General features: G+C 42.6%; 1 protein-coding gene across 1 annotated transcript in view; it reads left to right on the top strand.

Moving 5' to 3' along the window:
• psmf1 (proteasome inhibitor subunit 1) overlaps positions 1 to 18,323 on the top strand; it is a 62,337-nt gene extending 44,014 nt beyond the window's left edge. Inside the window, exons 6-7 of the mRNA XM_073062200.1 lie at positions 15,270 to 15,428; positions 17,923 to 18,323. Coding sequence (XP_072918301.1) covers positions 15,270 to 15,428; positions 17,923 to 17,974 — 211 coding nt within the window. The 3' untranslated portion in view covers positions 17,975 to 18,323. The remainder of the gene's footprint in view (positions 1 to 15,269; positions 15,429 to 17,922) is intronic.
• Positions 18,324 to 21,101: the final 2,778 nt, after the last annotated feature.

The following is a 21,101-nucleotide window of genomic DNA, read 5'->3' as shown; positions in this document are numbered from 1 at the left end:
TTCAGTCCTGAGTCTTGGGGACTAATGTTCCCTGTTGTCAGCTGCCTCTGCTTCTCCCTGTAGACATTGCCTGGCTTGCTGGGTTTTTCCAGCATTCTGTTTTCCTATTTCCAATGAAAGGACAATGGAGCTGAAACTTAACCCCATTTCACCCACTTTGGATTCTTCTCAACCTGCCGAGTATATCAGCTCTTCTTGTGATATCCTCAGATATCCAGCATCAATTGTTTTTTTACATCAGACCACAGTTTGTTCCACACACAAACAAGAGAGTATCTGTAGATGCTGGATATCCAAGCAACTGAAGGGTCTCAGCCCTAAACATTGACTGGACTCTTTTCCATAGATGCTCCTTGGCTTGCTGAGTTCCTCCAGCATTTTGTGTGTGTAGTTTGTTCCACACAGCAACTTTAATATGATAAAATATCCCAAGGTGCTTCAGTCAAAAAAATGTAACAAGAACTGGGGCTTCTATGCCAAGATTTCTAGGGACCCTGTAACCTGCTGATTCCGTTCAACGGTTTCACAATGCTTATTTTTATTTATTGACGTATAGCATGATATGGGCTTTTCCAACTCTACGAGACGCACCGCCCACTTTTTAATCCTAGCCTAATCACGGGACAGTTTATAGTGACTAATTGACCTACCAACCAGTATGTCTTTGGACTGTTGGAGGAAACCTGAACATCTGGAGGAAACCCACATCGTCACAGGAGAACATATAAACTCCTTATAAGCAGTGGTGAGAATTGAACCTAGGTCACCTGCACTGCAAAGCATTGTGCTGACCATTACGCTACCGTGCAGTCCCAGTGTCTGATTCTAGTCTAGTCTAGTCACTTTTTATTGTTGTTTCAACCATAACTGCTGGTACAGTACACAGTAAAAACAAGACAACGTTTTTCAGGACCATGGTGCTACATGAAACAATACAAAAACTACACTGAGCTATGTAAAAACAAACAGAAAAAACTACACTAGACTACAGACCTACCCAGGGTGGCATAAAACAGTGCAGGCATTACAATAAATAATAAACAAGACAGTAGGCACAGTAGAGGGCAGTAAATTGGTGTCAGTCCAGACTCTGGGTATTGAGGAATCTGACGGCTTGGGGGAAGAAACTGTGACTTAGTCCGGTTATGAGAGCCTGAATGCTTCGGTGCCTTTTCCCAGATGCAGCATGTAGTGTAAATGTCTGTAATGGCGAGAAGAGAGACCCCGATGATCTTCTCAGCTGACCTCACTATCTGCTGCAGGGTCTTGCGATCCGAGATGGTGCAATTTCTGAACCAGGCAGTGATGCAGCTGCTTAGGATGCTCTCAATACAACCCCTGTAGAATGTGATGGGGAGTGGGAGATGGACTTCCCTCAGCCTTCGCAGAAAGTAGAGACGCTACTGGGCTTTCTTTGCTATGGAGCTGGTGTTGAGGGACCAGGTGAGATTCTCCGCCAGGTGAACACCAAGAAATTGGTGCTCTTAACAATCTCTACCGAGGAGCCGTTGATGTTCAGCAGAGAGTGGTCGCTCCGTGCCCTCCTGAAGTCAACAACCACCTCTTTTGTTTTGCTCACATTCAGAGACAGGTCATTGGCTCTGCACCAGTCCGTTAGCTGCTGCACCTCCTCTCTGTAAGCTGACTTGTCGTTCTTGCTGATGAGACCCACACAGTCGTGTCATCGGCGAACTTGATGATGTGGTTCAAGCTGTGTGTTGCAGCACAGTTGGTCAGCAGAGTGAACAGCAGTGGACTGAGCACGCAGCCCTGGGGAGCCCCTGTGCTCAGTGTGATGGTGTTGGAGATGCTGCTCCCGATCCAGACTGACTGAGGTCTCCCAGTCAGGAAGTCTAGGATCCAGTTGCAGAGGGAGGTGTTCAGGCCCAGTAGGCTCAGCTTTCCAATCAGTTTCTGAGGAATGATTGTGTTGAATGCTGAACTGAAGTCTATGAACAGCATTCGAACATACGTGTCTTTTTTGTCTAGATGGGTTAGGGCCAAGTGGAGGGTGAGGATGATGGCAATGGCATCGTCTGTTGAACGGTTAGGACAATACGAGAATTGCAGGGGGTACGGTGAGGGGGGCAGCAGGGTGTTAATAAGCCTTATGACCAGCTTCTCGAAACACTTCATGATGATGGATGTGAGTGCAACAGGACAGTAGTCATTGAGGCAGGACACTGAAGACTTCTTCGGCACGGGGACGATGGTTGCAGCCTTGAAGCACGTTGGAACAGTGGTGCTGCTCAGGGAGATGTTGAAGATGTCAGTGAGAACATTTGCTAGCTGGTCTGCACGTCCTCTAAGCACTCTGCCAGGAATATTGTCTGGTCCAGCAGCCTTCCGTGGGTTGACCCTGTACAGGGTTCTCCTCACATCGGCCACGGTGAGACACAGCACCTGGTGATTTGGAGGAGGGGTGGACTTCCTCACCACCACGTCATTTTCCGCCTCAAAACAAGTGTAGAAGTTGTTCAGCGCATCTGGGAGGGAGGCATCACCCACACAGTAAGGTGATGTCCTGAATGCCCTTCCACATGCGTGCGCACGCTTTGCCTCTCTGATGGCTCGGGATAGTTTGGCCCTCACTGTTGTTAGGGCTGCCTTGTCGCCTGCCCTGAAGGTAGAGTCACGGGTCCTCAGCAGCGCATGCACCTCCGCGGTCATCCATGGCTTCTGGTTAGCGCGTGTAGTGATGGTCTTGGACACAGTGTCGTCATCGATGCACTTGCTGATGTAGCTAAGTTGGTAGAGTCTCCAGTTGCAACCTCCCTGAACATGTGCCAGCCAGTGTGCTCAAAGCAGTCTTGAAGAGCAGAGATGGCTCCTGCTGGCCAGGTTTTCATCTGCTTCTGAACTGGTCTGGAGCACCTCACGAGTGGTCTGTGTGCTGGGATTAGCATAACAGAGATGTGGTCTGAGTAACTGAGGTGGGGGTGGGGCTCCGCCCAGTACGCGTCAGGGATATTTGTGTAAACGAGGTCCAACGTGTTCGCCCCTCTCGTTGCAAAGTCCACGTTCTGATGGAATCTGGGGAGCACTGACTTAAGGTTCACGTGGTTAAAATCTCCGGCGACAATAAACAGTCCATCAGGGTGTGTATTCTGCAGTTCGCTAATAGCCTCATACAGTTCACAGAGCGCCTTCTTAGCATTAGCGGTGGGGGGAATGTAGACATCGACTATAAGGACAGTGGTGAATTCCCACGGTAAATAAAATGGTCTGAATCTAACAGTTCCCATTAACAGCTAGCTGGAAATACTCCAGTATGGAGTAAATTTCTTCACTTGATCCTCTCCATTACCTTACTTCAAATGCACAAAACACAGAAGATCCTTATGCAATGTATTTCTGTAATAAAATGTTCAAGTTTGTGTTGATTATATCTGAGAGCTTCATATGAATTGTTGTATTAAGCTTAATTCATAGTCCAGAAGTGTATTCCTGTGGGACTGTCTCAACAGCAGGCTCTTCCCTGTGTATGTTATCATCCTGTATCTGCCAGCACCACTTTCCCTTCATAAAACATTGAACACTACAGCACAGTAGAGATCCATTAGTCTACAATGTTGTGCCAATCTTTTCACCTACTCTAAGATCCCTAACCCTTCCCTTCTCCATAGACCTCAATTTTTTTTCATCCATGTGCCTGTCTAAGATCTCTTCCACCACACTGGCAGTGTGTTCCATGCACCCACCACTCTCTGTGTATTAAAAAATAAACAACCTCTGACATCCTTAAAATTATAGCCCTGCACCTCTGATGTTTGAACCTTCTCCCCATTTAGATAATAGTCCACACTTACTCCTTTTACCAAAATGCATACATTTCCCAACAGTATATTCCATCTGCCACTTTTTTGCCCATTCTTCCAACTTGTCTAAGTCCTACCTCAATCTCAATGCTTCCTCGGCACTACCTATCCCTCCACCTGTCTTCCTATCATTCACAAACTGTACCACAAAGCCATCAATACCATTTTCCAAATCATTGACAAATGATGTGAAAGGTAGCGGTCCCAATAATGACCCCCTGAGGAACAGCGCTTGTCACTGGCAGCCAACCAGAAGAGGCCCCTTTTATTCCCACTCACTGCCTATTGCCTGTCAGCTATTCCTCCGTGCCAGTGTCTTTTCTGTAACGCCATAGAATTTTATCTTGTTAAGCAGCCTCGTGTGGCGCCTTATCAAATGCCTCCTGAAAATCCAAGTATATGACATCCACTGCCTGTCCTTTGTCCACCCTGCTTGTTATTTCCTCGAAGAACTATAACAGATTTATCAGGTGTTACATACCCTGTAACTGGGTGTCTAACCAGCAGAGAAAGAACAATCCGTTGGAGTCTGGTGGTACCAAACTAAAGGTGTTTATTAATAAAAATAAGCAAAACCATATCAATAATGCAAATATACATATAAAACAAGTTAGCAGCAATAAACCTAAAAGTGTAGGAATAATAATCAATAATAAACAAGCTCTATCGATGTCTAGGGGTAAATAAATTGTCATAGAAAAGTATAAAGTTCAGTTCAGTTCATGAGTGCTGATGTAGTTATGGTTGTTGTATTGTAATCGTTGGAGAGAGAGAGAGAGAGAGAGAGAGAGAGAGAGAGAGAGAGCGAGCAGTAACAGCTACAGTCAGGCAAACCTTTCTTTGCTTTCTTAATCCGTCGTATCATTGTTATGGTGGTCATTCAGTTATGACCCCTCTGGTCTTCAGCCAGACCGTTCTCCTGTGGTGGACTCGTCACTCTGGCATGAGTGGACACACACACAAGTCCCCACGGGCCCTGCTTTAACACTGTGAGCTTTACTGACCGATCTCCTGGTTCGGTCTCCAAAGCCCCCACCTTTCTTGTGGGTTCCAACACTCAATCAGTGTCCACTGGCGTGTCTGGAGGGTGTCTCTCCAAACCTGTCTTTTTATCCCTACTATCGGGGACTCGGCTATCCATCACTCCTGAATGACTGTGTCCATCAAATAAGGCCACTCCTTCAGTCCACTGAGGAATGTTTATGAGCAAACTATTGTCCTTGCAGCGAAACAGTAAGTAATTTAAAAAAGGAGTCACAATACAGTTAATCAGCAATTTCCCCCACTCTCTTATCTGTCGCAGATGTTCTTGCTTGTTTTTTGTCTCTTTCTCATGGTCAGCATAGCAACAGTAATAGTTCGTGTTTCTCCGGGGGGGGATAGTTAACTCTTCACCCCAGTGTCCATCAGGTCTGTTCATCACTCATAACACAGGCAAGATCTCCCTTCACAGAAACCACACTGACTTTGACTTATTTTATCATTAGTCTCCAAGTACCCCAAAACCTCATCTTTAATGATAGTCCAACACTTTCCCAACCACCGAGGTTAGGCTAACTGAGTGGAGTGACATTGGCAATCTTGCAGTACTCCAGGACCAAGTGATTCTGGAAAGATCATGACCAATGCATCCATTATCTCTTCAGCAACCTCTCTCAGGACTCTGGGATGTAGTCCATCGGGTCCAGGTGACTTATCCGCCTTTGAGTTTGCCTAGCACTTTTTCCTTTGTAATAGCAATGGCACACATGCCTCCCCGATACTCACAGACCTCTGGTACACTGCTGTTGTCTTCCATGGTGAAAACTGATACAAAGTACCCATTCAGTTCATCTGCCATTTCTTTGTCTCCATTACTACCTCACCAACATCATTTCCAGTGGCCCAATATCAACTCTCACCTCCCTTTTACTCTTTATATAACAGAAAAATCTTTTGGTATCCTGCTTTTTATTATTGGCTAGTTTGCCCCCGTATTTCATCTTTTCCCTTTTTATGGCTTTTTTAGTTGCCATTTGTTGGATTTTAAAAGTTTCCCAATCATCCAACTTCACTTGTCAGCCACAGTTGCATACCCCTGCCATTTGAGAACAACTTCTGTGGGACATATCTATCCTGAGTCTTGTGAACTATTCCCAGAAACTTCAGCCATCTCTGCTGTGCCGTCATCCCCACCAGTATCCTCCTCCAATCCACCTGGGCAAGCTCCTCTCTCATGCCTCTGTAATTCCCTTTATTCCATTGCAATATGATTCAGGGGTCTTATGCTTCTCCCTCTCAAAATGCAGTATGAATTCAATCACATTATGATCACTGCCTCATAAGGGTTCATTTATATTCTTCCCTAATAGGATCTGAGTTATTGCACAACACCCAATCTAAGATAGCCTTTCCCCGAGTAGGCTCAAGCACAAGCTGCTCTAAAAAGCCATCTCATAGGCATTCAACAAATTTCCTCTCTTGCGATCTGATACCAACTTGATTTTCCCAATCCCCCATTACAATTATGTCATTACCCTTATTACATGCCTTTTCTAGCTCCCTCTGCAAACTCAACCCCATATCTTGGTTACTGTTTGGATAGTAACATGATTACCATGTTTTTTTCACCCTTGCAGTTTCTTAACGCCAACCACTAATATTCAATGTTCTCTGACCCAGTGTCTCCGCTTTCTAAAGTCGTAATTCCATCTCTTACCTACAGAACCACACCACTGCCTATGCCTTTCTGCCTGTTGTTTCAATACCCTTTGGTGTTAATCTCCCAACTAATGGCCGCCTTTCACCCTCTGGCTAAAGAAATTCTTATCTTTATTCTAAAGGGATGTCCTTTTATTAAGAGGCTGTGCCTTTTAGCCCTAAACTCCCCCACTATAGGAAACATCCTCTCACGTCCATTCTATTTGGCCTTTCAGTATGTTTTTTACTAGAGTCCATTCATTGCTGGGCACTTTCTTATGAACGCCAGCTTTGAAACTTATGCTGGTATCTTCCCCTCTCCACTCCTAGTCTCGATGCTAGGTTTCATCTCAAAACCCAGACATGTTCTCTCTCCCCATGTATGCTGAGTACCTCCAGATTGTTAAAAACCTATCTGTTTGACAGGGCAGTCGGGATTTGCACATATCAGTTCACAGGTCTTACAGGTCAGGTGCAATCTGCTTCAGATGTATTGAACAGTGCTGTGTAAGTTGTTTTGTTGAAATGGGATGCTAGTGTTCCCTTCCAACTATAACGTGAAGAAGACAGAGTTGTGGCTCCATGTAGGAATTTGAGGAGATTTGGTATGCCTGTAAAGACTCTTACAGGTTTTTATATATGTATAATAGAGAGTATGCTGACAATTGCATCACAGCCTGGTATGGAGGCTCCAGTGCACAGGATTACAAGAGGGCTGCATCCATCTCTAAGGACTCCAACCATACAGGACATGCCCTTTTATCATCACTGCCATCAGGGAGGAACTACAGGAGGCTGAAGACCCACACTCTGCAATTCAGAAAATATTTCATCCCCTCTGCCATCAGATTTCTGAACGGCCCATGAACACTACCTTGTTATTCCTTTTTTAACACTACTTATTAATATTGGAATTTATAATAATTTTTGCATTTGCACTGTACTGCTACTGCAAAAGAACACAGTTCACATCATAGCAGATGTTGATAACAAAGCTGATTCTGTTCTCATTAAGGTAACCAAGTTTAAAATGGCTGCATCCAGACTGCTTCTCTATCCTTGACATTTCACCACCTTGAAATGTCTTCCCCTGGGTTTTATATCATTTTCAAATGTTTCCTGATTAAACCACAATTTAGCATTGTGGCCAGCTTCTGAATGAACAGCAGCTTCTAATGAGGACATGCTGTGCGATGGAGGGTATAATTTCCCACCGTCAGTCCCTCCGTGTGGTACCACAGTAAGACCTGGTATATTCATAAGTATCCATCATTTCTCAGTAATTTAAGAAGGTCAAGAGCAATAAATCATCTCCCTTTTTAATCAAGATCATCACAGCTGGATTCTTTTAACTGTGGACTGCAGAAGATTATTCATGTGCATAGGGCAGCACAGTCGTGTCGTGTTTAGCACAGTTGTTTCACAGCGCCAGCAATCACCAGCCAGGGTTTAATTGCTGCCACTCTCTGTAAGGAGTTTCTACATTCTCCCTGTGATCATGTGGAATTCCTCCAGGTGCTCTGGTTTCCTACATTCCAAAGATGTGCAAGTTAGTGTTAGTGACTTGTGGGTGTGCTGGATGTATGGCAACATTTGTGGGCTACCCAACACAATCCTCACTGATTTGATCTGATTCAAATGACGTATTTCACTGTATGTTTTGATGTACATGTGATAGAGAAAACTAATCTTTATTCTTTTAATCATCAATTATTTTCCATTTCCGGAGCAGTAAACGCCAGATTGAGACTGACTTACATATCGCACAAACAAATTTAAAATTTTTTAAAAATCAAGTAGTTGATTATCAATTAGTTGCTGTGGTAATGCATTAATAGATGTTTAGTACCTATGCAGTCTTTTCATACTATTACAGTTTGACTTGCGTTCCCTCTAACCTGGTCTCACCTATCACCTTCCAGTTTGTACTCCTTCCCCTTCCTCTACCACCTTATTCTGGCTTGAAACATCGACTGCTTATTCCTCTGCGTAGATGCTGCTTGACCTGCTGAGTTCCTCCAGCGTTTTGTGTGTATTGCTGTGGATTTCCAGCATCTACAGAATTCCTTGTATTTATGATTTCTTGTTTGAATTCTCAGTCCATGAACATTGTATTTCAAAGCAATCAGTTCTTTCAGTTCCTGAACCCAACAGTTTCTTTGGTTTCCCGAGGTTGTGTTGATATCTGCTAACAATAGTTATCCACAGATTTCTATAGTTCATTTCAAACTCAATTGATTCAAAATGTCATACCATGGATTAGTTATTCGAAATGGTGAAGTTGTTACAGTTATCACAGGGATAGTTCTGTATGATCTTGTATTCTTTCATAAACAATATAATTCATTACACGCCTGCATTTAAAGATGATTGTTTTTCTAGGACAGAACAGTACACTACGAGACTCCTGCTGAAAATAAGGGGAAGCACAGACAGATCTGCTCAAGTTTTTAACTTTTATTTTATCTGGAGATACGCATGAAATAGGCTCTTTCTGCCCGGCAACCCACTGATTTAACTCTATCCTGATCACAGGACAATTTACAAGACCAATTAACCTACTAACAGGTATGTCTTTGGACCTTGGGAGGAATCCAGAGCACCTGGAGGAATTGCATGCACTCACAGGAAGGACATATGAGCTTCTCACAGAGGATGCCGGAATTAAACCCAAAATTCCAATGTCCCAAACTGTAATAGGTTCGCGCTAACTACTTCTCTACCATGGGGCCCCAAAATGGCCTTGCAAATGTGTGTTGCTTTGCAGTGAAAAGAGTCAGAATCAGGTTTAATGTAGATGAGAAAAAAAAGAGAATGAATATAGTGAGGTAGAGCTCACGGGTTCATTGTCCGTTCAGAAATCTGACAGCATTGGGGGAGAAAGCTGTTTGGAGTGAGTCAGATGACTCCTCAATCTCCTTGCACTTCCTCTGTAACACTACATTGTACATTTGGTTTTCTGTTGTACCATTTCTATGCACCTGTCTATGGCTGGATGGTGCACAAACAAAAACTTTTCACTGCATCTCGATACAGGTGATAATAATAAACCAATTCTAATTCCATTCTAGTTGTGCCAGTAAACAAAACTATTTCCTGGCTCCCACTTCCCCTTCCTTATTCCACTTCCATGATTTACAATGATCCAAAAATCCATCAGTCTCAGTCCTGAATGTACTGAAGGACTGAACACAGGGACACCAGTGGCTATACTTCCTTAGCAGTTTGAGGAGATTTGGTATGTCACCAAAGATTCTAGCAGATTTCTACAGATGTACCATGGAGAACATTCTGACTGTTTGAATCACTGTCTGATATGGAGGTGCCACTGCAAAGAATCGGGAGAAGCTACATTGGTTTTTAAAGACAGTTCCATCATAGGCAGCAGCCTCCCCACTGTTGAGGACATCTTCATGTGCAATGAGCCAGAGTTGATTAGAGAGCTTAAGGTAAAAGAGCCCTTAGGGGAAAGTGATCATAATATGATTGAATTCACCCTGAAATTTGAGAATGAAAAGCTAAGATATTACAGTGGAGTAGAAGGAATTATAGAGGCATGAGAGAGGAGTTGGCCAGGATTCACTGGAAAAGGACACCGGTAGGGATGATGGCAGAGCAGCAATGGCTGGAATTCCTGGAAGCAGTTTGGAAGGCACAGGATATATACATCCCAAAGAGGAAGAAGTATTCTAAAGGCAAGATGACACAACCGTGGATAACAAGAGAAGTCAAAGCCAACAAAAAGCCAAAGAGAGGGCATCTAATAGAGCAAAGATTATTGGGAAGTTAGAGGATAGGGAAGCTTTTAAAAACCAACAGAAGGCAACTAAAAAGTCATTAAGAAGGTAAAGATGGATTATGAAAGTAAGCTAGCTAGTAATATTAAAGAGGACACCAAAAGTTCCTTCAGATACATAAAGTGTAAAAGAGAGGTGAGACTGAATATTGGACCACTGGAAAATGATGTTGGAGAGGTAGTAATGGGGAACAACGAAATAATGGACAAACTGAAAAAGTATTTTTCATCAGTCTTCAATGTGGAAGACACCAGAAGTATGGTGGAAGTTCCAGGTGTCAGGAGGCATGAAGTGTGTGATGTTACCATAACTAGATAGGAGATTCTTGGGAAACTGGAAGATCTGTAGGTAGATAAATCACCTGGACCAGATGGTGTACACCCCAGAGTTCTGAAAGAGGTGGCTGAAGGGTCCATGGAAGCATTAGTAATGATCTTTCAAGAATCACTAGATTCTGGAATGGTTCCGGAAGACTGGAAAATTGCAACTGTCACTCCACTTTCAAGAAGGGAGAGAGGCAGAAGCAAGGAAACTATAGGCCATTTAGTCTGACCTCAGTGGTTGTGAAGATGTTGGAGTCGATTATTAAGGATGAGGTCTGAGGTTACTTGGAGACACATGATAAAATAGACCACAGTCGTCATGGTTTCCTCAAGGGCAAATTTTGCCAGACAAATCTATTGGAATTATTTGAAGAAGTAACAAGCAGAATAGATAAAGGAGAATCAGTTGATGTTGTGTACTTGGATTTTCAGAAGGCGCTTGACAAGGTGCCAAACATGAAGCTGCTTTAACAAGCAATGAGCCTAAGGTATTACAGGAAAGATTCTAGCATGGATAAAGCAGTGGCTGAATGGCAGAAGGCAAAGAGTGGGAATTAAGGAAGCTTTTTTGGTTGGCTGCTGGTGACAGGGGTCTGTGTTGGGACCAATTTTTTTTACATTATGTGTCAATAATGTGGGTGATGGAATTGATGGCTGTTTTGCAAAGTTTGCAGACGCTATAAAGATAAGTAGAGGGACAGGTAGCTTTGAGGAAGTAGGGAGGCTGTAGAATGACTTAGACGAGGAGAATGGGCAAAGAAATGACCGATGAAATACATGGTCGGGAAGTTTATAGTCAGGCATTTTGGTAGAAGAAATGTAACGGTTGTCTGTCAAGTCACCTCTTATCTTCCTTAATGCAAAGGGACTTGGGAGTCCTTACACAGGATTCCCTAATTGTTAATTTGCAGGTTGTGGTGAGGAAGGCAAAAGCAATGTTAGAATTCATTTCAAGAGGACTAGAATATAAAAGCAAGCATGTATTGTTGAAACGTTATAAAGCACTGGTGAGGCCTCACAAGGAGTAGCGTGAGTAGGTTTGGGCCTCATCATAGAAAGGTTGTGCTGAAACTGGAGATGGTTTAAAGGAGGTTCACAAAAATGATTCCAGAATTGAATGGCTTGTCAGATTAAAAGCGTTTGATGGCTCTGGGCCTGTATTCACTAGAATTCAGAATGAGGGGTGACCTCATTGAATCCTGTTGAATGGTGGGATGACCTTGATAGAGTGGACGTGGAGAGGATGTTTCCTATGTTGGGAGAGTCTAAAACCAGAGGACACGGCCTCAGAACAGAGGGACATCCTTTGAGGAGGAATTTCTTTAGCAAGAGAGTGGTGGATCTGTGGAATTCTTTGCCATGGGCAGCTGTGGAGGCTATGTCTTTATGTATATTTAAGAAGGTGGTTGATAGGTTCTTGATTGGTCAGGGTATGAAGGGATACAGGGAGAAGGCAGGAAATTGGGCTGAGAGGGAAACTGAATCAGCTATGATGAAATGATGGAGCAGACTCAATGGGCCAAATGACCTAATATATCTTATAGTCTATTTTCTATAAGGCACCATCCAGGCCAAACCTTCTTCTCATTGCTACCAACAGGGAGAAGGTGCAGGAGCCTGAACAGCTTCTTCTCCTCTGCCATGAGATTTCATGAACACCACCTCACTTTTTGGTCAACTTACAGTACATATACAGTGGATTCCGGTTAACTGGGTTATCAGTTAATCAGGGCTGCCATTTATTTATGTAAACTCTTTAAAAAGACAAATGCTAACTGGAAAAATAGCCAGGATTCCCTTTATTTATTTGGGACACTAATTCGCTTAATTTGGACAAGAGACTATTGCTGAACAGTTTCTCACTAGTGTCGGATGCGTGTACTTGTATGGCTGTACTGTCCTTAAAAAGTGTCATTTGCATGTCCTTCTGTTCAAAAAGAAGTGATTTTTGTCACAGATAGTTGGCGAGAAATAAGCATCAAGTCAATTCAGAACTGTTTTGCTCACTGTGGTTTCCAGCATTCAGGTTTGGAGATGCCAGAAATGGCCGGGAATGAAAATGAAACAATTTCACTACTACAAGAAGTTGAGAACTATGAAGAATTTGAAGGTGTCTATAGACAATCATCTTGAGGATGCAATTGTTGACAGCATTGTATGAAGGCAGTCTATTATCTACACTGTGTCTCCACTGATTTTGTTCATTTACAGTCATTCAAAACAACAAGGCACTGTACACTAGAAAATCCTCCTTTGATAACTATTAGGAACTAATGCACAGTTTTATAGTACTGTAATGGTATTGATAGAGTTCTAATTTGTTCTGTATTTCATTTTAATACAAAATTTGTTACTCAGTTAAATGGTAGTTTGTCGTCTTTATGCCTTTTTAACTATAGCCATGAAACTTTGGCTAATTGGGGCAGCTGCTTAATTGGGCCCAAATAGGCCACTGAATGAATGTATTGTAATCTCATTGTAACTTAAAGGGGTTTTTTTTATGTGTTGCACTGTACTGTTGCTGCAAAACAACAAATTTCAAAACATAAGACCATAAGACATAGGAGCAGAATTAGGCCATTCGGCCCATTGAGCCTTCTCCACCTTTTAATCTCCGCTGATTTATTATCCCTTTCAACCCCATTCTCCTGCCTTCTCCCCATAACCTTTGACCCCTGACTAATCAAGAACCTGTCAAACTCTGCTTTAAATATACCCAATGACTGGGCCTCCACAGCTGTCTGTGGCAAGGAATTCCATAAATTCATCACCCTCTGGCAAAAAAAAATTCCTCTTCAGCCTTGTTCTAAAGGAACAACTGATTCTGATTCCAGTTTCTCAGCATGCAAGGAGAATTCTTCCCTTGGTATGAAGTTAACCTCATGCAATGCTATTACAGCTCAGCGTGTTAGAATTCTGGCATCCTCTGTAAGCAAGTTTGTACATTCCTACCCGTGTGTGCATGGGTTTCCTCCAGGCGCTCCAGTTCCTCCTGTTCCGGCCTGCATCTCTAAATAAAATACATTTCCAATCATGGTGCCAATTAATTAGTCAAAAAAAGCAAGTGTAAATTGCCTCAGAATCTTTTTTCTGCTGTCTAGCTAACGCAGTATGATTGAATCACAGGGTTTGTCTTCCACTGGATGGACTTGTCAGTGGTGCGGTATTCCACACTGTTACTTTAAGCTGCAGTTGCTTTAGAGGTATTGTTGCTCATAGCTGTCAGTTGTGCATAACCCTGTGAAGATGCTCGTAACAGTCTGGAGATTTTACAGGGTTAGACTCTAATGTTCTCTTGTTTACCTCTCCTCCTGCATCTTGGTACTGTGGCAGACCTCTAGAAATCCACGGGGCTGTTATTCATTTCTGGAATAATTCCATTGGAAATGTTCCTGAAAACCCAGCGCAGAAAATTATCCTAAAATATGGATGACAACAACAAAGGACTCAGCACCGATCCCTGTAGCACACCATTAGTCAGAGGCCTCCAGTCAGAGATCCAACCATTTACTACCACTCTCTGGCTTCTCCTGCTAGGCCAATGACGAATCCAATTTACTACTACATGTCTTAGGTTCAGCAAGCTAGCTAGGGCTTTTCTCTTTGGAGCAAAGGAAGATGAGAAGTGACTGGATAGAGGGCACGGTATTGTAGCAGTTAGCGCACCACTTTAGAGCGCTAGTAATCTGTGTTTATTTCCCACCGCTACCTGCAAGGAGTTTGTAAGTTCTCTCTGTGACCACCTAGATTTCCCCTGGGTGCTCCGGTTTCTTCCTACATTCCAAAGATGAACAGATCAGGATCAGTGTTCATATACCCTGTTGGTGTTGGAAGCATGGTGACACTTACAGGCTGCCCCCAGCACATCCTCAAACTTTGTTGTTCATTGACGTAAACAACACATTTCACCATGTTTTGATGTACATGTGACAAATAAAGCTAATCTTTTTTTTTAAAAGGAATAAGTGTCTGAACATAAGGAAAACTTCCCAGGCTTTCCACAAATTAGTGCTATAAAAGCTTTTTCATGCACCTTAGATTACAGGTTGATCTTTAGATTTTGCCCCATGTGACAGTCCAGCATTTCTTCAGTTCTGCCCAGGTTGTGTCATCCTACATGCAGTAAATGCATATGTCGTCATATGTTTACTCCATTCAGAGAAGTGCAAAGAAAGAACTTAACTTTATTTGTCATATGTGCATCGAAGTACGAAACATGCAGTGAAATGCACCATTTTGTATCAAATACAATCAATGTGGATCGTGCTGAGCAGCCTACAAATGTCACCACATTTTCAGCACCAACATAGCACAGTCACAATTTCCTAACCCTAATCTGTACATCTTCGGAATGAGAGAGGAAGCCCACATTGTCATGGGGAGAACCACAGTCTCCCTACCGACAATGTCAAGAATTGAACCCCGATCTTACTGTTGCTGCTGTAATAGCATTAGGCTGACCACTGTGCTACTGTGCCATCTCACCTACAAGTAAACGGACAGAACAGAAAACATTTTCATCAATTATCGGATCAGTCTCTGTTCCCAGACTGTAGAATATCTTTACTCCCAGCTCCACTCCATTGAGTTTCAGCTGAAGTTTTTGAATAGAGGTCTCAATGTGCTTCTCTTTTTCTGCTTTTGTTCACCAGTGACCGAAGAGGTGGAATGATTGTAGATCCTTTAAGGTCCGGAATGCCAAGATCTGGATTTGACCCATCATCGGGAATACCAGGACAGCTTCCACCTGGATCTGTGCCCCCTGGAGCCAGGTTTGACCCATTTGGGCCAATTGGACGTGGCCGTCCTGGGTATGTCTGAAGTTTTATATTGAAATTCAGCAGAAGCTTTATAAATGCCACATTACCACATGGTTGTCTAATTGAACAGGTGTTTCTACACCAGTGGAATGTTCATTTCTGAATCCATGTCCTAGAATATTCACAGTTCAATATCACACTTGTCACTTTCACATACGTAACTTTGAAGTGTTTCTTTTCCTAGGTACAGAACATCACATGGCACAAAAGGTGACACAAGGAATAGTTAGGTGAAGGTCAGATGGAAACTGAAGGAGAAAGAGATAGAAGGGGAAGATAAAGTGAAGGTAGAATATAAAAGAATAAATAGAGAAAGAGCAAAATAAGAGATGTTTTTAAAAAATCACAAATATATTGTCCTGGCAAAGGGTCTTAACCAGATCATCAACAGTTTATTCCCTTCCATAGATGCTACCTGATCTCCTGAGTTCTTCCAGCATTTTGTGTGTGTTATTCTGAATTTTCTGGGTGGTGGTGTGGAGGTACATCTCTACTAAAGGTGCTCATTCCCTCCGCTAGTCTGTGTGTCATGCTTTGCAAGGTGTAGTACCTGCTTAGCCCCTCCCCTGCCCTGATCAGGGTCACATGAAGCCACGGGAGTAGGTGGTGGATGGTTGTTTGAGAAGCTGGTGCATATCACAAGTCCTGGTTATGTGACCACTGACGCCAGGCAGACAGTCTCTGAAGTGTATTGATAATGGCCGGGGTCACCTGTCTTGTAAAGACACTGCCCAGAAGAAAGCAATGGCAAACCACTTCTGTAGAAAAAATTTGCCAAGAACAATCATGGTCATGGAAAGAGAAAGGAATGGGAATGGCAGTGTGAGGGGTACTTCCCCACAGGTGGCGATCCCTCACGGATCAGGGACGGATGGAAGACCATGGTCACCCACGTCATACAGCATGGCACATAATGATGAATCTGAATTTCCAACATTTGCAGAATCTCTTGTGAATACACGTATATTCTTATTGGTTGACCCATTATAGGAATGATGTGGAGACTGTGGAAAGGGCACAGAAGAGGTTTATCAGGATGCTGCCTGGATTCAAGGGAATGAGCTACAAGGGAAAGTTGGACAAATTTTGGTTCTTCTCCCTAAAGTGTCAGAGGCTAAGGGGAGATCTGACAGAAGTCTTTAAAATTATGAGTATAGATAATGGACACAGTCAGAATTTTTTCCCTGGGATAGAAATATCAACCAACCGGAGAAGATGCTTTGAAAGTTAGAAAGGGAAGTTTAAAGGCGATGTGAGGGTCAAGCTTTCCGCAGAGAGTGGCAGGTGATTGGACTTGGTTACCGGGGTATTGTTGGAAGCAAGCAGTTTGGAGTTTGAGGCTGTTAGAGGGAGACATGAATATGAAGGGATATGGACAGGACAGACATTTGGTATAAATTGACAGAGATCGGCACAGCATCATGGGCTGAGTGGCCCCTCCATTGCTGTATTGTCTCTGTTTCCTCTGGCCTGGGAAGGATCTGATAAAAATCTAGGTAGTGAAGAGGGAGAGGGAACAATGAAATCAGAGATGGGAGCAGAAAGGTTGAGAGTGGCTTCCCACATTTATTGGGCAGTTTTGTTAACCTGCTGTATAGCCTTCCTGCCTGCCCCATCAGTGACAGTCCCCTGCCAACATCCTGCTTCTGCAACTTAGCAAGATTCCTTTGTCTCCTTCCTAGTTCTGTAAAGGGTCTTCAATCGGAAATGTTGGCTCTGTTTCGCTTCCTATCAAAGTTGTCTGACCTGCTTAAGTATTTACAGAATCTTCAGTTTGTATTTTAGATTTCCAGCATCTGTGGATTTTTTCTTAATTTTCGAATTTAAAAAAAACAATTAGAACATAGAACATTGCAATGTAGTACAGGCCCTTTGGCCCGTGATTTTGTGCCAACCTCTTAACCTACTCCAAGATCAGTCGAAAGCCCTCCATTTTTCTTTTACAAGGGGATCATTTGGGCCCTCGATTCTTCTCCATCATTCTATCATGGCTGATTTATTATCCCTCTCAACCCCATTCTCCTGTCTTCTCCCCATGACTCTTGACATGCCTTCTAATCAAGAACCACTCAACCTCCACTTTAAATATACCCAATGACTTGGCCTCCACAACTGTTTGCGGCAATGAATTCTATGTGCCTATTTAAGAGTCTCTTAAATGTTCCTAATGTATCTGCCTCTACTCTAAAATAAAGCCTACCTGTGACATGTCCTTATACATGCCTCCCTATATTTTTTCCCAGAGATGCTTACGTTTGGCTCCAGGTGGTTAATGTTTTATTGCCTGTAGTCTCTAGGATAATCTTGAAAGGTCGGTAATCCAATATGTACAGAATCAGAAAGAGGCCATTTGCTCCTGAAGTCTGTTTATTTTCATAGATCAATCCCATTAGTCCCATCCTCATGTCCTTGTATCTTCAGATATATTATTTGTGGTGCTTGTTGTTGGATTTTTGAATGATTACAGAATGCTTTTCTCTTTCAGCCCTGACCCTGACCACCTTCCTCCTCCAGGATACGATGATTTATTCATGTGATATTCAACCTCTCCTTTTATGCATTTGGAAGCCTCTAGTGTCAATCATAATTTGGGAAATCCTGTAGCTTTTGCTAACATTAATTGAATATTTTACAATCTGCTACCTGCTCTTGTGTGTCTCTCTCTGAAGAATGAAGAACAACAGCTTCAGCTGAACCAGTGTAGCTGATGAACTCAACAAGTGAAGCTCCTAAGCACAGCCAAAACCTTAGCTGCTGATGCGCTACAAACAACCCAAGTATCAGTTGGCAGAGTGTGGTTCTCTTTTGAAAGGCAGGTGATGTTTAATGCATAAGAATTTGGGTTTCAATGATCCTGAACATAATAAACTGCTGGACAAATAAGAATGCTGTTTGAGTCCAACCTGTTGTGTTGATTATTTTGTGGAGAACTGTCTGTACATAAAGAACTGTCTGCACATTATGTGTTCCTCACATAAAGAACATCCAGAGTAACACACACAAATGCTGGAGGAACTCAGCTGATGAAGGGTCTTGGCCTGAAACGTTGGCTCTTTATTTGTCTCCATAGATGCTGCCTGACCTGCTGAGTTCCTCCAGCATTTTGTGTTTGTTAAACTAGAAATTAAGTGCCTAACTTCATGCAGAGTTTGAGATTGCTGGAACAGTTACTTGTGGGGGGAAGCACCATCTTTAAAATGTGAGCATACTTAAAGTAATTGGAAGAAAGTATAGGGGGTGTCAGATAAGTTTTTTACACAGATTGGTGGGTGCGTGGAGCATGCTGTCAGGGGTGATGGTAGAGGCAGATACATTAGGGTCGTTTAAGAGATTTAGATAGGCACATGGATGAAAGAAAAAAGGAGGCTATGTGGGAGGGAGGGATTAGATTGACCTTTGTGTAGAATAAAAGGTCAGCACAATATCATGGGGCAACTGGCCTGTACTGTGCTTTGTTATAATATTCTATGTTCTAATCCACTCTGGCTGCACAATGTCCATATCCCTCCATTCTCTGCACATTCAACAACCTAAATAAAAGCCTTTTTAACATATTTGCTCTACTACTGCCCTGGCAGTGCATTCTACCTCCACTAACCACTCCAGCAGCCGATTTAAAGTTCAAAGTAAATGTATCATCAAATACATATGTCACTATAATACAACCCTGAGATTTATTTTCTTGAGGGCGTACTCAGTAAATCCAATTAGAATCAATAAAAGACTGCATCAACAGGGTGGACAACCAACCAAAGTGCAAAAGACTACAAACTGCAAATACAAAAGTAGTAATAGTAATAAAAAGCAATGAATATTAAGAACATGAGATGAAGAGTCTGTGAAAGTGAGTCCATAGGTTGGGAGGAAGGTTCAGTGATGGGGCAAGTGAAATTATCCCCTCTGGTTCAAGAGCATGATGGTTGAGGGGTAATAACTGTTCCTGAACTTAGTGGTTTAGAATTGTTGGCAGAACTTCAGATGGTGATGAGATGGCGTACAGGAGTGAGATATGTCAGCTAGTTGAGTGGTGTCGTAGCAACAGCCTTGCAATCAACACAATCAAAGACCAAAGAACTGATTGTGGACATCAGAAAGGTTAAGGTGAGGTCACACACACCAGTCCTCAGAGTGATCAGAAGTGGAAAGATTGAGTAATTTCAAATTCCTGGGTGTCAGTATCGCTGAAGATCTAACCTGGACCTGACATATTGATGCAACTACAAAGAAGGCATGACAGTGGCTATATTTCATTAGGAGTTTGAGAAGATTGGTATGTCTCCAAAGACATTCAGAAAATTTCTACAGATGTACTGTGGAAAGCATTCTAAATGGATACATAAGTGTTGTGGGAAACTGGAAGACTTTAAAAAGCAACAAAGAACTGCAAAATAAAGAAAAGGAAGCAGGATTATGAAAGCAAACTAGCACAAAACAAAAACAGATAGTGAAAGTTTTTATAATTATATAAAGCAGAAATGGATGCTTAAAGTGAACATAGGTCTCTTAGAGGACAAGAAGAAGGAATTGATATTGGGTAATGAGGAAATGGCAGAGGCTTTGAATGGCTATTTTGTGTTAGTCTTCACAGTGGAGGACACATCTAACATACCAAAAAGAGATGTTGTGGATGCGATAGGAGATGAGGACCTTGATACAATAGGAGGTAGTGCTGAGCAAATTTGTGGGTCTGAAGATAGTTAAGCCCCCTGGTCCTAATGGAATGCATCATAGGGTACAAAGAAATGGCAGAAGTCATAGTAGAGGCTTTGGTGATGACTCTGGGCAAGTCCCGGTGGATTGGCGAATGTCACGCCACTGTTCAAAAAAGGATGTAGTTAAAAGGCAGGTAACTATAGGCCAGTTAGTCTAACATCTATAGTTGGAAAAAATGCTTGAAGTTATCATTAAAGAAGAAATTGACATCTGGAAAGAAGTGGATCGACCAGGCAGATGCAGCATGGATTCAGCACTGTTTGGTGTTCTTTGAGGATATAATGAGCGCAGTGGATAAAGGGGAACAAATGGACATTATTTACTTGGATTTCCAGAAGGCGTTCGATAATGTGCCGCATAAAAGACTTATAGATAGATAGATACTTTATTCATCCCCATGGGGAAATTCAACTTTTTTCCAATGTCCCATACACTTGTTGTAGCAAAACTAATAACATACAATACTTAACTCAGTAAAAAATATGATATGCATCTAAATCATTATCTCAAAAAGCATTAATAATAGCTTTTAAAAAGTTCTTAAGTCCTGGCGGTAGAATTGTAAAGCCTAATGGCATTGGGGAGTATTGACCTCTTCATCCTGTCTGAGGAGCATTGCATCGATAGTAACCTGTCGCTGAAACTGCTTCTCTGTCTCTGGATGGTGCTATGTAGAGGATGTTCAGAGTTTTCCATAATTGACCGTAGCCTACATAATTGACCGTAGATAAGGATGTATAGAGTTGTGGGTGATTTATTAGCATGGATAGAGGATTGGTTAAGTAATAGAAAGTAGAGAGTTGGGGATGCATGGGTGCTACTCTGGTTAGCAACCAGTGGTGAGCGGTGTGCTGCAGGGGTCAGTGCTGGGCTCGCAACTGTTCATGATATATATCAACAATCTGAAAAAGGGGACCGAGTGTAGTGTATCTAAGTTTGCTGATGATACTA

This window comes from Hemitrygon akajei, chromosome 11 (assembly GCF_048418815.1).
Source record: "Hemitrygon akajei chromosome 11, sHemAka1.3, whole genome shotgun sequence".
Classification (NCBI taxonomy): domain Eukaryota; kingdom Metazoa; phylum Chordata; class Chondrichthyes; order Myliobatiformes; family Dasyatidae; genus Hemitrygon; species Hemitrygon akajei.
This window is presented reverse-complemented; position numbering and strand designations above follow the sequence as displayed.